At 42.2% G+C, this 16,367-nt stretch overlaps 1 protein-coding gene across 1 annotated transcript in view; it reads left to right on the top strand.

Moving 5' to 3' along the window:
* The first annotated feature begins 8,190 nt into the window (after positions 1 to 8,190).
* Positions 8,191 to 16,367, top strand: part of SRSF12 (serine/arginine-rich splicing factor 12) — a 43,577-nt gene continuing 35,400 nt past the window's right edge. The window contains exon 1 of the mRNA XM_006902061.1: positions 8,191 to 8,255. Within this exon, the coding sequence (XP_006902123.1) occupies positions 8,191 to 8,255 (65 nt within the window). The remainder of the gene's footprint in view (positions 8,256 to 16,367) is intronic.

Below are 16,367 nucleotides of genomic sequence, written 5' to 3'. Positions count from 1 at the left end.
GTAAAACAGATTGATTCTAATCTTGCATCCAGGGAAGAACATAGACCCTGAGAAACCTTTCCTGTGATTCTTTTACAGAAAGAAAAAATGAGGTTATGCCTACAAGCAATCGTGGCCCTGCTAACCCTGCAGACCGTAAGTAGTAACAACCCTCACCAGCCTCTCAAACTCACTTGGATAATCCAAAATGGTCTAGGGGACACAATTTTCTCCAACACCTCCATTCAACCTTCAGGTTCCTGGTTCCCTGATATCTATATATCAGGTAGCAAGTTCTTTCGCTGCAATAGATGGGCTGATGTCTGGTTGGCACATCTATGTTTGCCCTGCCTCTAAATCCCCCAAAAGAGGTTGTGAAGGAGCCTCTGATTATTATTGTGCCAAGTGGGGGTGTGAGATCACCGGTAGAGTAGGATGGACTCTTCCTGTTTCTCAGGATTGGATCTCAGTAAGTCTTAAGTCATGGGAAGTAAAAGGAAACCTATATAATTGTAGGACTATATCCACCATACCTATGCTCAAAATCGCTTTTACTAATGAGGGGCGCAAAGCTGACTGGAGCTCTCCTAAAACATGGGGAATCAGGTTATACCAGATGGGATATGATGATGGAGCTCTATTTTCCATACACTTAAAAAAGGAAACCCTAGAAGGAGTAGGAATTGGACTTAACTCAGTTATTAACATTCCCCCGGTTGTTCCTGTCTCTGATCACCCGAGTAACCCTGCTAAAATATACTTTTCAACTACAAGCACTTCTATGCCAGTTGCTTACGAACCTACTATAGATACCTTGATTGATCTTATCCAACATACTTTCCTGACTTTAAATCATTCCACCCCCACCAACCAATTTCTGCAGCTCTGCAACTGTATCCCTGCCCATCCTCACCCTTCTGCCTCAACCCTCACCTCCTTGTACCCCCAATAGGTTTTTTCCTAATAAAAAAAAATCTAAGCATAAAAAAAAATCATTCCAGACCTGATCTTACCAAATCTTGCTGGTTGTGTTATAATGCAAATCCTCCTTTTTACGAAGGAATAGCTACCCTAGGAAAATAAAATATTTCTACTAACCATGGAGGATGCAGATGGAGTCAGCTAGGATCTACCAAGCTCACATTACAGTTAGTATCAGGACAAGGATTGTGTTTAGGGACTATCCCTTCTACTCACCAACATTTATGCAATAAGACTGTTTCCAAGTTTTCTGATGTACAGGTGGACTCTTATATTATTCCACCCACAAACTCATGGTGGGCCTGTAGTGATGGCATCTATGCTCATTTTCTTAAAGGTAATCAAATATCCTTTTGTATCCTGGTACAGTTAATCCCTAGGCTGATATGTTATTCAGAAGAACAGTTTGCCCAGACCTGGGACCCTACTGATGACCAAAGATTGCTTAGGACACGCAGAGAGCCTATATCTGCAGTGACTCTTACCATCCTGCTAGGATTGGGGGCAAGCGGGACAGGGGTGGGAATAACTTCTCTTGTTCTCTCCAATAAGCATTATTCAGATCTTCACTTATCCAGCGATCAGGATCTTGAACGATTGGAGACTGCTGTCTCTCATCTCAAAAAAATCCCTCACCTTGCTCGCTGAGGTGGTTCTCCAGAAGAAGAGGCCTGGACTTGGTCCTCCTCCAGCAGGGAGGCCTTTGTGTAGCACTAAAAGAAGAATGCTGGTTTGTTTTTTTAAAAGTTCCAATTTTAATGAGCATTTACAGAGATTTTTTTATTTCCATTCATTCATTGCTGCACTTCTCTCCCCGCCCATCCCCCCCACCCCCCAGTTCACGCCTCTCTTTCGAAAGTAAAAGAAACATTCCTTCCCTGGTACAAAATCCCCCCACACCCCTCCCACTGCCCCAAGTACATTCCACTATGCAACCTTAATTGTGGACTCTTGTGATAACCATAAGACTCTATCATACATCACTTTTAAATTATTTACTCCCTCATCTGTTTCAGTGCAGTATACACAATTTGTCCAGTTTTTCTCAGTCTTACCCAACTCTGATATCAATCCCATTTTACAACAGTGGAACCATGCAATATTTGTCCTTTTGAATCTGAGATATTTCACTCAGCGTAATGTCCTCCAGGCTCACCCATTTTGAATAATATTGCATGAGTTCCTTGTTTTTCAATGCAGCATAGTATTCCATTGTGTGAATATACCACAGCTTCTCTATCCATTCGTTTCTTGATGGGCACCTGGGTTGTTTCCAACTCCTTGCTATTGTGAACAGAGCCGCAATAAACATGGGTGTGCATATATCTGCATGGATGTCAGTTATGGTCTCTTTGGGATATATTCCCAGTAGTGGAATTGCTGGGTCAAACGGTATCTCTATTTGCAACTTTTTGAGAAAGTGCCATACAGCCTTCCACAGTGGTTGCACCATTTTACACTCCAACCAACTGAATAAGGGTTCCAGTTTCTCCACAGTGTCGCCAGCATTTGTTGCTTGCTGTTCTGTTAAATTTTGCTATTCTTACTGGGGTGAGATGATATCTCATAGTTGTTTTGATTTGCATCTCTCTTAGAGCTAGGGATTTTGAACATTTCTTCATGTGCTTGTTGGCCATCTGAATGTCTTCCTTGGTGAAGTGCCTGTTCATATCCTGTGCCCATTTTTCTATAGGATTATTTACCTTTATCTTGCTGTGATGCTCAAGTATTTTATAAATTCTAGATATAAGTTCCTTATCTGACATGTCATTACCAAGTGCTTTTTCCCAGTCTGTGGCTTCCCTTTTTACCCTGTTGGAGACGTTTTTGGAAGGAATGCTGATTTTATATGGACCACTCTGGTGTGGTCCAAGATTCTATGGCAAAGGACTGGGAAGGTTTGGAACAGAGAAAAAGGCAAAGGGATAATGACCAACAATGATTTCAAAATTGGTTTTCCGCTTCCCCTTGGCTAACTACTCTACTTCCCTCCTTGCTAGGACCTTTATTAGGATTTCTATTGTTAATATCTTTTGGGCCATGGGCACTCAGAAAACTAATTAGCTTTGTGAAACAACAAATAGATGCCATCCTAGCCAAACCCTTGCAGGTCTATTACCATCGGCTGGATTTAATTGATCAAGGCCTGGCAGAGGGATGTGATAATCTTGCTTTTGAGCAGCATAGTGAGATATGGTGTGTGTAACTACGGATAGGCTTCTTAAAAACTAGTCCCCAAGTAAAGCTTAATAAATCAATTATGGCCAAAAAGTTAAGGGAACACGGTCAAGGACCAGTCACCCTTTTAGGGGCTCATTGTCAATGACAGGATTAGCATGCCTCCTTCTTTTCACTCGCCTGGTTACCAACCTAAGACAGGAAAAGGGCCAAAGCTGCCCTGCTTTCCAATGATGGGTAAGGAACCTAGCCAGGTTACCAACCTAAGACAAGAACAGGGCCAAAGCTTCCCTGCCTTCCAATGATGGGTAAGGAACCTGTGTGAAAGAAGTATGCTAAGGCATGTACCCCAAGACAGACGTGAGTCACCTGCAGCCTTTATAAACTAAAGAAGGGGGACTCTGTAGGAAACCATCCTGAGCAGGTCTTAGCTCTGCCATGCACAACGCTATTTTGTCTGTTAACCTCATTTCACATACTCACTGCTGACACGCAGTGGCCAGGCTCAGCCTAAGGCCACCCCGCTCATCTCTGGGAATACGCTTAACTCACTAAATCAGTACCTGTAATTCAATGCCCTGGGGCATGCCCCTCCTTCATTATTGTAAACTGATTTCCTAGAGTTGGGTTTCTGTAGCTGTCCGGCCTACTCAGTTGCCTATTTATAGCCTGCGAGTTTCTTTAATAAATTGAAGCTTGATCAGAGAAATTTGTCTTGCCTCCATTTTTCACGTCTCTTGTGCCTCCCTCAATCCGCACTCACCCTCTTTAGGACACGTTGAACCCCACAGGTCAGGTCAGGAGAGAACAGTATGGTTATCACAAGAGTCCAGAATTAAGGTTACATAGTGGAGTGTATTCAGGGGGCTGCCGGGGGATTGTATACCAATTAAAGAATTTTTCTTTTACTTTTCAAAGAGAGGAGTGCACTGGCAGGATAGCTCAGCAGGGATAAAAGTGCAACAGTGAATGAATGGAAATCCAAAATCTTTGTAAATGTTCATTAAAATTAATAAAATAAAAAAAGAACGATTTATATAAAGTTACACTATTGAAGTTCCATTTACTTTAAGGGGACAAAAGGAAAGGAAGTGTCTATTCATTTGGTTTTCTGCTTCTTAGAGCAAAGACTTTTTTTTATGAGTAGTAGCCTCATGTCTTCATTTTATAGGAGACTAGGATCTTCACTTAACACAGAAAAGGGAAATATGTAACAAGTGCTACAGGGGATAGAAAACCATAAGCTTCCATCCAGTCCACCTTGATAGAGCATTAAAATGTAAATGGAGTGGGCCACAAACTGGTTTTAGAAGCTGCTTTTCTTTTAAAATGTAAATGTTATTGTTGTTATGTGTCATTGAGTCGCTTGTGACTCATAGGGACCCTACAAGAGCCCTAAACTCTGCTCTATTCTGTGCCAACCTCACTGTCTACGATGCACCTACTCCCATTACCCCAATCACTGAATTGATCCATCTCATCGAGGCTCTTCCTCTTCTGAGCTGTCCCTCCACCCTCCCAAGCATGATTGTCCTCTCCAAGGACTGTCCCTCCTTGCAACATGCTTAAACTATGTCAGATGGAGCTTCAGAATCCTTGCCTGCAAGGAGCAGCCTGGTTTCACTATCTCCAGGACGAATCTTTTTCTCTTAGCTGTCCATGATATATTCAATACTCTTCTCCAGCACCACAGCTCAAAGGCATCAATTCTCTTTCTATCATCTCTAGTCATTTTCCAGCTCTCCGATGCATAGCATACAATTCCTGATCAGGCACACCTTAGTCTTTAGACTGACACCATTGCTTTTCAATACTCTAGAGAGGTCCTTAACAGCTGACTTTCCCCAATGCAATTCATCTCTTTTCCTGGCTGTTCTTGGAGTGTTGATTGTTAAACCAAGCAAACTAAAACTGTTAAATCTCAATCTCTTCAACATTCATAATGATGCTGCCAATTGGCACAGTGGTGAGAATCTTTGTGTGTGTGTGTGTGTGTGTGTGTGTGTGTTTTATGTGGAGTTTCAATCCATATTAAAGACTTCAGTCTTTGATCTTCTGCAGCAAGTACTTCAGGTCCTTCTCAGTTTCAATAAGCAGGGTTGTGTCATCTGCATAATGCAGGTTGTTGATGAATCTTCCTCCAATCCTGATGCCACATTCCTCCTCGTACAGCCCAATGTCCCAGCTGATCTGTTCTGCATACAGTTTGAAAAGGCAAGGAGACAGAATACATCCCTGGAGGACACCCTTCCCGATTTTGAACCATGCAGTATTTACTTGCTCTATTCTGACGACTGCCTCTTGGTTCAAATATAGATTTCTTATAAGCATAATCAAATGTTTGGGGATTCTCATTCTTCTCAGAATCAACCACAGTTTGTTCTGATCCACACAGTCAAAAGCCTTTGCATAGTCAATGAAACACAGATAAACATTCCTCCTGCTACTCTCTGCTTTCAGCCACTATCCATCTAACATTAGCTATAATATCCCTAGTACCCCAGCCTCTTCTAAACCCATTATGCATATCTGGCAGTTCTCTGTTGATGTGTTGCCCCAGCCATTTTTGGATAATTTTCAGCAGAATCTTGCTTGCATGTGATATTAATGATACTATTTGATAATTTCTGCACTCTGTTGGGTCACCCTTCTATAGAATGGGAACAAATATCCACCTCTTCCAGTCAGTTAGCCAGGTGGCTGTCCTTCACAGGTGCTTTGCCTGCAAGGTGGCAGCCTAATAGAGATGCATGCAGTCCTTTGCCTTCCATCATCTCTCATGAGTCTCTGCCTTCTATGACCCGTGAACCCAGAACACCAGGTATGAAAAGTGGTACCCAAACATGGGGCACAAAGGTAAATGAATTAGCACAACGTGAAGAGAATGAAAGTAGCGTGTACACCCAGAGTAGGCGATCTTTCGGAACAGTGGCAAAGTCATAAGAAATTTTGGTAGAAATCCAGGGGAAGAAGTAGAAAAGGTTTCGTGAGGTTTCCCCTTCGAGGTTTAATAAATTGTTTAAGAATTCAGAGGCAGGAGCAAAAAACAAGAAATCATGGGAAATTTCCCATCCACAGAAACACAGTATATTAAACTGCTTAGAGACTTACTGCAGGGCTCAGGAGTAAATGTAAAAAAGGCTGCATTTAAGAATTTATTTTCTGTGGTAAAGAAGCATTGTTATTGGTTCTATCCCTCTGGTCTCAATCAGTTGAATGCCAAGATTTGGAAACAAGTCATGAGAGCTTCAAGAAGAGCTCACCCACCAGACAGGAGACCGTAATCCAATATATATTTGGTCGTTGTGCAGTTTGATTATCATTACTCTACAACCCTTACAGTCTGAAGTAGAGACTGACTGTGAGCAACACAACCCCAGGCAACAGTATGAGCATTGGAGATAAGTCAGCTGGTGATAATTTATCTCCTCCACTGGCCATTGCCGTTGCTTCTGAATTCAGGAGGGCTTGCATCTCCTATACTCCTCCTTCTACAACTGAGGAAGAGAGGGATAAAAATCTTTATTTGTTACATCAAAAAGAAGCACAGATTCTCATTAAATTTTGGCCAATATGGACTTTGATAAGAATAGTAATGATGTCTATGAAGAACTGTCCAAAAATTTGCACATAGAGATGGCTGAATCTTTGCATAAAAAAGAAACAGCCTTTGACACCTTTAACAAGAGCCTTAAGAAGACACAATCTTGAATTATTATTTTCTCTTAATTGACATATGTTCACCCATATAGTGCTCTTCCCAAGAAATTATTTATAATTTAAAGCATAGAAAAACATATGCTACAGCTCAAAACAGAAGCCTCTAAGTGTTTATGATTCCTGGGTTTTTTTTGTTTGAGATTGCTGTTGTTTGCTTTTTGTCGTAATTTAATGTCATAATAGTTTTGAGCTGATACAATTTGATAATTTCGGTAAAATAAGAAAAGTTAAAAAAAAGATATAAGAGAGAAGTTAACATAAAAGAAAACTTAATTTGGAGAATTAAGAAATAAAAAAATAAGTATCAGAGTAAAGAGAAACAAATTAGAAGCTGCCAGCCTAGAAGGGCTGCAGTGCTTCGCCTTCCATCATTTCTTGTGAGTCTCTGCTTTCTGCGACCTGGGAACCCAGTACCAGTACAACAATTGGCATGGAGGTTTCTCTGAATTTGCTACGTTGTTGCTGAATACTACTGAACCAACCTTTAGCTGACCCTGGCGGGGTGGGAGGGTGTTTCAGAGGCAGTTAATCGCATGGGAGGAGACTGTCTATCCTCCCGCGGATGCGGATCAGCCGGTGGCACTGCATGTCTTCGTGATTGCAGCTCAGCTTCTTGCCACTAGGACACCAGTGTTCCTTATTAGAATTTGCTTTAGGTCATATGATTTCAGATTCATATTCACAGCTATCGCTGCTGGGCAGCCTGCATGTTTGTTTTACACTAGAACACTACAATGGTGCCTGCCACTTAGCAGGTGCTGGATATCTGAATGAAAGTACTCAATACTATGCCCTAAGGATGTGCTTCAATAAATGACTGAGCAAACAAAAGACTGAGGGACTTGAATCAACCTAAGGTTCACGAGCACGGAACAAATGTTCAGGTTGGGTTGGAGCGGCTCCTGCTGTAGCGGTTTAACACCTCCTCACCCCTCCGCCCGAAGGCCCACGTGAGTCCACGCGGCCACCTCTTTTCTCTGGCCGCTCCAGTTTCCCAGGCCCACGCCCCCCATCCCTGATACAGGCTCTTTCTGTTTCCCGCTCTCCGTGACTCCTCGGATCCTACGCCCGTGGCCTTAATCCTCCCACTTCCTCGGGCCTCTGCCGTGTAGACACCGCCCCACCGACATCGCCCACCTGCGCCTCGTGCCCCGTAGAAGCCCCCCCCCGTAGAAGCCCCCCCCCCGCTCTGTCTCTGCGGCTGCGCGCTAGCCGGGCCGAGCTGGGGGAGGGGGTTCGCGCGGGGGGCCGGGAGAGTTTCTGTCACGGTGGCGGGAGACGTAGCGAGCCCAGCGGCTGCGGGCAGACCCAGAGGGAGTGGAGGAAGCGGTCATGTCTCGCTACACGAGGCCCCCCAACACCTCCCTGTTCGTCAGGAACGTCGCGGATGCCACCAGGTGAGCGGTGGTCGCCTCAGGTTGGGTGCGTGGGGGAGGGGCAGGTAACGGCTGCGGCGCGAAGCTTGGCCGAGGCCCTGTCGGTCTACCTGGTGATTGCCGCCGGGCCCTGTGCTTGCTGTGGTCGAGGTGTCTGGTCCCGCGGAGGTGCTAGCCCCAGGGCTACCACGGGCCGGGGCGGGACTCGCGCCCGCGCCCTTCTCACTGGTGTTCCGCCTCGCCGCGGCCCAGCAGCATCCACAGACAGAGCGCCCTGCGCCCCGCGCCCAGCGCCCCGTGCCCCCTTGCAGTCTTTCTCCTTCTTCAACATGAGTAAGTGTCCACATTTCAGCCCTTGGGTAGGTGGAAGACCTCGGTAAGACCGTGCGATTTACAAGCCTAGGTGAAGAGGAATTGGGGATGATGAGAAGAACCTTGGGCCTTACCTTCTCCCAGTTCTGATCAATTTACAAGTGGTGTTGGTTAAATTTTACTTACACAGTAGTGTTCAGTATTCAATAAATGAGGTTTATATATTTTTGAAGTTCAGAGTACTATATAAACAGCCACAGGAACATGATTTGGTTAGACTTCCCTAGTTGATTTGGATGCTCTTGGTCCCTTTTTGCTAATTCTAGCTACATCGTTTCTAAGCTGGGGCCTTAAGGATTGAATATCATATGGCACTTTTCACCCTTAATAAGTGCCAGAGAAAAGGGTAGAAGCAACATTAGTGAACATTTTTCACTGATTTACCTAATTTTTTTCTTTCCCACCCTCAACAACCTTTCAAGATAGGATGTTTTATTTTACGTACACAAGGGAATGTTGAGGCTCAGAGCTTAAATACCTGATCTGGGACTGCACAGCCCCCAATATACAGAGTTTGAATTTCAGTCCTAGGCTTACTTGTCCATTGTTGACTCATGGTTCCATAGAGTTCTCTTGCCTGTACGAGTGACACAAACTGTTTGCAAATAATGGGCTGGTAGGCTGAAGGTTGGCATTTCAACCCATCCAGCAACTCTGTGAAGAAAAGGCTTGAGTTGACCAGATGGGCCCATATCCAATGACAGGTGTCCTTGTAAGATACAGAAAACAAAGAGAAGGTAGGATCTGTGGTCTCTTTCTTGTAAAATTGACAGCAAAGAAAACCCTCGTTTTACAGAGCAGTTTTGCTACTACTGTATGTTAAAATTGACAAGAAACCAGTTAAAAGAAGTCTTTACTGAAGCAAATTGCCAACACTTTCTTCCTGGTGCTGCTGGTTGGCTTTGAATGCCCAACCTTTAGGTTGATAATTGAACACAGTTTGTGCTGAGGCCTTTTCATAGTTTCAGTTACCTGTGAGGGGTGACTGTTTTTTTATGTGATTCATATATATGTATGTGTATAAATATACATATATCCCGCAACTATAAACTGAATTAGCAAATCCAGTTTCAACTCATGGGGATCCTTGATCACGTTTCTGAAGTTATACATCTTAAAGAAGAGCAACTGCCTCATTTTCTCCCTTGAAAGAGGTGGTAGTAGGTTTGAATCACTGATCATTTAGTTAGCCCAACACATTGACCTCATCATCGTAGTTCTTTTAATGTACCTTGTTGTTGTTTGCTATTGTGTTATAACGGACCCATAACTTACCCTCCAGCAGGTTTTCAGGGACAGTAAATAGAACAGGAATAGATGGCCTTCTTCCATGGAGCAGTAGCTGGTGGATTTGAACCACGTGCCTTTCGAATTGCAGCTTCTTACTAGTAGACCTTAATATAACTTTGTAAATACTTAAAAGGGAGTTCTGATTAACAACAACAACAGTAGTAAAGAGTTGCACTGCCAACCAAAAGGCACGCAGTTCTAATCCAACTAAGAAAGATGGGCAGTCTCCTTTTGTTAACTGCTCTGAAAATTTCCTGGAGGGTCTGTTATGGGTTTGTTCTGATGTAACAAAACATGATAACAATGTTTAAATGGTTAAACATTTAAAGAATTATTAGCATTTTACCACTCAACCTGTTTATTAATACTTTAAATAGAAAACAAAAGCAAAATTTGTCAAAAAAACAGTTAGACCATTTTCAGATTTTACCATCCAGTTTTCCTCCTCCCAACATCTTAACTCCGGCCTTAACAGCCGTTGTTGTTTTGGTTTTGTGTGGTGTTTTTTGTTGGGTTTTTTGGGGGGTTTGTTGTTTTTTGGTTTTTGGTGTTTTTTTGCTTTCCTTTGTTCCAGGTAGACTGTTGGGATTGAATGGTGTCAGTGATGTCACATAAGGGTCATTGGAAGCTGTGGTGTTCACTAAGTAGTAAGAAGCTGAGCAGCTAACCTGAAGGCACATGATTTGAATCCACCAGCAGCTCCACAAGAGAAGGTTGGGCGATCTCCTCCTGTGAATTTTATTGTTGTTGTTAGGTACCGTTGAATCGAGTGTGACTCATAGCAACCCTATGAACCAAAGATCTGAACCCAGTCCTGTCCTGCGCCATCCTCACACTTCCAATCACATCAATTCACCTGACTGAGGGTCTTCCTCTCCTTCGTAGGCCCTCCACCCTTCCCAGCATAATGCCCATCTCCATGGAATAGCCCCTCCCAGTAATATGCCCAAAGTATGTGAGGCAAAGCGCCACCAATCTTGCCTCCAGAGAGCACTCCTGTTGCTCCCTCTCCAAGACATAACTGTTCTCTTGGCCATTCATAGGATGTTCAGTGTTCTTCTCCAACACCAACAGCTCAAAGACATTTTCTTTTTCAGTCATCCTTATTCATTATCCAGCTCTTAGATGCATAGTGAGTGAGTGTAGAGACTGTGACCTGAATCAGATGCACCTTAGTCCTCAAACTGACATCATAACTCCTCAGTAATTTAGAGAGGCCTCTAACTGCAGATTTTCACAGTGCAGTGTGTCTCCTTATTTCCTGACTGCTACTGCTGGTACTAAGGGTGTTAATTATGGATCCAAGCAAGATGAAGTTGTTGGCAGTTTCAGTCTCTTCTCTTTCCATTATGATTTGACCTATCAGTCCAGTGTTAAGAATCTTCGTTTTCTTCGCTTTGAGATTCAGTCCCCATGGAAGGCTGCATTCCTTGATCTTCTGCAACAAGTCCTTCAAGTCCTCCTCACTTTCGGCAAACAAAGTTGTGTCATCTGCATAATGCAGGTTACTGATGAGTCTTCCTCCAAACCTGATCCCTGACACCTCTTCATAGAGTCCAGCTCCTCGAATAATTTGCTGAAGATCATTCAAAAATGGCTGGAACAGTATATAGATATGGAGCTGCCAGAATTTCAAGCAGGATTTAGAAGAGGCCATGGCACCAGGGATATCATCGCTGATGTCAGATGGGTCCTGGCTAAAAGCAAAGAATACCAGAAAAAATGTTTATTTGTATTTTATAGACTTTGCAAAGGATAGTGATTAAAGTGTTCTGATTTCCTTTCCTTTTTTTAAAAAAATAAAAACCACTTCTTTTTAAAAAATTTTATTATTTTTTGTGTGTGTACCCTCAGATCAGATCTGACTGGAACAGGAAGAGATTGCCCCTCCTCCAGCAGAGCACCTGGTGGATTCAAACTGAATACCTCTGGGATTGCAGTGCAGCTTCTTGCCACTAGGCCACCAGAGTTCCCCACTTTCCTTTTTTTTTGGCTACGTTTTAGTGCTGCTCCTGGAGGGCAAGAAAAATGGAAGATATTGTTAGTGTTAATGAAATAATAATAGCTAATTTTTCTTGATGCCTTTGAACTGTGATTTTGGGGAAGTACTGAATAACCCAAGTATTGCCAAAAGAATAGACAGGCCTTGGAGAAAGTTGTAGTCAGAGTGCTCCATAGGAGGGAAAGATGATAAAGCTTCATCTCATATCCTTCAGGTACGTTGCTAGGAGAGGCTGTTCGTTGGAGAGGAACATCATGGAAAGGTGGAGGAATGATGAAGGAGAGGAAAACCCTCAACCAGGTGGATTGTCATGGTGACTGGAGCAGTGTGCTTGAGTATGTCAGAAATTATGAGCATGGCACAGGATAGGATAGGATTCTGTTCATAGGGTCACTATGAGTCTTACCTTGATGGCACCTAACAGCAACTTTTCTTGTGTATCTTAGGCAGCATGCTAAATTTTTATATACATTATTAAATTATTATGGTAATTCTATTATGTATTATCTTCATTTTACAGGTAAGAAAGTGACGTTTAGAGACATGCAGTATCTTGCCTAATACTGCACAACTTTGGGTAATGTTTTGAAAGTTAAACAACCTTTATTAAATGTTTTTGTACAGTGGTACAAGTTACTTGGTAATACGACACCTAGACACATTTAAAATTAGTTTTAATGTGTGATTTATTTATGAAGTATTGGGATAAAATTTTTAAACAGGACAGAAAAATAGTATGTAAAATTACAAATAGAAAATGAAATTAAAGATACCCATTTGAGTCTGAAACTTGGCTCTTTTCTCTCCCTATTTTCAAATATACAAATGTTATTTAATAAGAATGTTAATTTTGTAACATCTTTTCCAAATATTTTTGTAAGTGATTATAAATAGAGAATATAAGAAAATTTGATAGGAATGGAAGTTGAACAAAAGAGAAATACACTTTAATAAAAATGTTGATTAGGAAAAATTAATTTTGTTTTTGCCTTTTTACTATATTGAGTAATTCTTAAAAGTTATTTGATATAGTTTGCTAATGAAAAAGTAATGTCCAAATCAAAAATAACACATTCCTATTTTGATGTATAAAGTCATATAAGATTGGAGAGTAGCAATCAAATATCTTTCATGCACATATTTAGTAGTATTCTGTGATTACATTTTATGGGAATTGATATTTTTATGTTAATGTAGAAAAAAACCTTAGTAATATTTGTGATAAAGTGATAACCAACTAAGAGTAGACCTATTTTAGCCTAGTAAAGGTAATCTTTGAGAAACCTCATAGGCAACTGCAAAAAGGTCAAATGGGGTTTAGAAGAGGCCATGGCACCAGGGATATCATTGCTGATCTCAGATGGATTCTGGCTAAAAGGAGAGACTACCAGAAGAATGTTGTGTTTTATTTAATGTTCAAAAATATTTGGCTATGTGTATCATAACAGATTATGGCTAACATTGAGAAGAGTGGGAATCTCAGGACACTAAATTCTACTCATAAAAACCCTGTACTTAGACCAAGAAGTTATTGTATGGACAGAGCAGGATAACAGTGCATAGTTTAAAATGAGGAGAGTTGTGCATCTTGCAAGAGTCTGTGAAGAAGAATGTGGCATCAGAATAGGAGAAAGAATCATCAACAACCTGCATTATACAGAGTACACAGCCTACCTTGCTGAGAATAAGGAGAACTTGAAACACTTGCTATAGAAGATCAGAATTACAGCCTGCAATATGGATTGCATCTCAACATCAAGAAGATCAGAATCCTCATCACTGAACCAATAAGCAATGTCTTGATAGATGTAGAAAAGATTGAAGTTGTCAATGATTTCTTCCAGCTTGGACACAGTCAATACCCTTGATAACAGCAGTCAGGAGGTCAGGCAAGTATGTGGTCAGGGACCTCTCCAAATTACTGAGGAGCATTGATGTCAGATTGAAGACTAAGATACACCTTATTCAGGCCATCTTATTTTTTATCATGTCCTATGTGTCAGAGAGCTGGATAGTGAATAAAGATGACAGAAAAATACCTTTGAGCTCTGATGTTAGAGAAGAGTACTGAATATCCTTTGGATTGCCAAAAGAACAAGCTAGTAAGTGTTGAAGATGGTTCAGCCAGAGTGCTACATAGAGGCTAGGAAACAAAACTTTATCTCACATACTTGAGGCATGTTGCTGCTGCTGCTGCTGCTTGTTTGCCATTGAGTCTGAACTGGTTCATAGCTGATCCTCAAGTGGGTTTTCATAGGCAGTAAATTGCAAAGGAGGATATTGCCTACCTTCCCGTGAAACAGTTGATAAATTTGAATCATATGCCTTTTAGATTGCAGCACAGCTTCTTACCACTAAGCCACCAGAGCTCCATTGGGTAGATTGGTTTTTATATGCTTGCAAGTCAACTATGGCTCATAGCTACCCTATGAACAATGGCTCTGAACCTTGCCCTATCCAGAGCCTACCTCACCATGTCTGGTGTCAGACATGGTGACACCATTTCTATAGTCACTTTTGCAGGATCTTCCTTTTCTGCACTGACCCTCCACGCTTCCGAGCATGCTGTCCTTTTCCAAGGACTAGTCTCTCCTGACAACCTACCTAAAGTGTGTGAGATGGAGCTTTAAAATCCTTGCCTCCAATGAGCAACTGGATTTCACCCTCTCCAGGGCAGACCTATTTGTTCTCTTGTCAGTCTGTAGTATGTTTAATACACTTCTCTAGCACCACAGCTCAAAGGCATCGATTCTTCTGTATCCTTATTCACTGTCCAGCTTTTAGATGCATAGGAAGTAATTGAGAAGACCAGGGCCTGGATCCGGTGCACATTAGTCCATAGACTGCCATAGTTGCTCTTTAACATTCTGGAGAGATCCTTGACAGCAGATTCTCCCAATGCAACTCATAGTTCGATTTTCTTGTTGCAGGAAGATGTTACCCAGGGGATACACAACTGGAGTAAATCACCACGAATGCATCTTTAGTAAAAGACTTAACTGTGCTAGCGGAGCTGCAGCAAGACTTAAGTCCACAATGGCTGGTCTCCCCGAACTGCTTTGTTGGGGCTTATTGAAAGCCTGTAAAAGGAAACAGATAAAGAAATAGTTTTGCTACCCTCTCATTGGTGGTTTTCAAGCATCAGCATTAGCTTACAATTTAAGCAGGGTAAGGAGTGATGAGTTTGGACACCTCCTGGCTTTCCAGATAAGAGAATATCCTGTAAGATCACAGTTTCTCTAGCCCAGTAGGAAAAGAAACATTCTCACAGAATGATAGCCTTCCTGGCTTTTATAGATAAGGAAGCACCTGCAGAGCCTCTCTTCTCCCTTTCTAGGAGTTCAGATATTCTTGGAGAGCCTCTCCATTCCCAGGGTTCCTCCCTCCCCCCTTTGAAACCACCCAAAATATACAACTTGGGGTCTCACTCCTGTTGTCTGTTCTTTCTTTACCACTTACTGTTTCTTGACAAGATGTTGTTAAGCATACCTACCCAGAAAGGTTTGTCCTCCTCAGGTAACAGTGATTTCATGATGCAATAATTCTTTTGCTTCTGATGGCCACCAAGCTCTGTTAAGGGTACTGCCAAAACCCAAAAAAGTTTGTGCCATTTTAAAAACAGATTCCTGCCTCTTTGTGCGGTTTGAGACAAAGAATTTTCAGCCTTTTCACAGAACAAGAACACCTGATGGCTAGTCTTTGTTCTTTTGTGATATATGTAGCTCATTTAACTTTAGAATGTACAGTACTCATTACAAGGCCCTACCTAATATGTATGTTTGTTTACATGTATGCCTTCTTTCCCATGCTGGTGACTCATATTTTATGTTGGGGAGACTAGACTGGCTGCCTGGCATGCACTAAATACACTGACTTTCTATGGCCATACCCTGTCTTCGATTTGGTTTAACAGCATATGGGTGGCCCATTTTCCTGTTATTATACCTTAAAGGTAGACAGGGTTGGAGCTTGGTTTTGCTGAAACAAACAGGTGGGCCTGTACTGCTTCCTGTGTCAAATATAGAGGACGGTGTCTGGTTATAGGGATAGCTCCCCAAGAGGATACCCTCACATTTTTAGTTGTTGTGGTTGGGTACCACTGAGTCCGATCCGACCTGTAGCTGACCCTCTGGAAGTTTTCAAAGGCTATTAATCTCATGGGAGGAGATTACCAGTCCTTCTCCAGCAAAGGAGATAGTGGATTTGAACCACGGGCTTTCAGGATTGCAGTGAAGTTTTTTATCACTAGACCACTAGAGCTCCTTCACCTTCTCAGTAGTTACAGGAAAGTAGTGTGATCATCTTTTGACCTACCTTAGTAACAGGAGTACACAGATTACACAGGTCTTTTCACCACCACTTAAAGTGTGTTGTTTGTTATGTGCTGTCAAGTCGCTTGCGACTCATAGCGACCCTATGTACAACAGCCCTAAACTCTGCTCTGTCCTGTGCCAATTGCACTGTCTCTG

Source organism: Elephantulus edwardii, unplaced genomic scaffold (genome assembly GCF_000299155.1).
Source record: "Elephantulus edwardii isolate Elephantulus edwardi_28Jun2011 unplaced genomic scaffold, EleEdw1.0 scaffold00363, whole genome shotgun sequence".
NCBI classification, from domain to species: Eukaryota; Metazoa; Chordata; class Mammalia; order Macroscelidea; family Macroscelididae; genus Elephantulus; species Elephantulus edwardii.
This window is presented reverse-complemented; position numbering and strand designations above follow the sequence as displayed.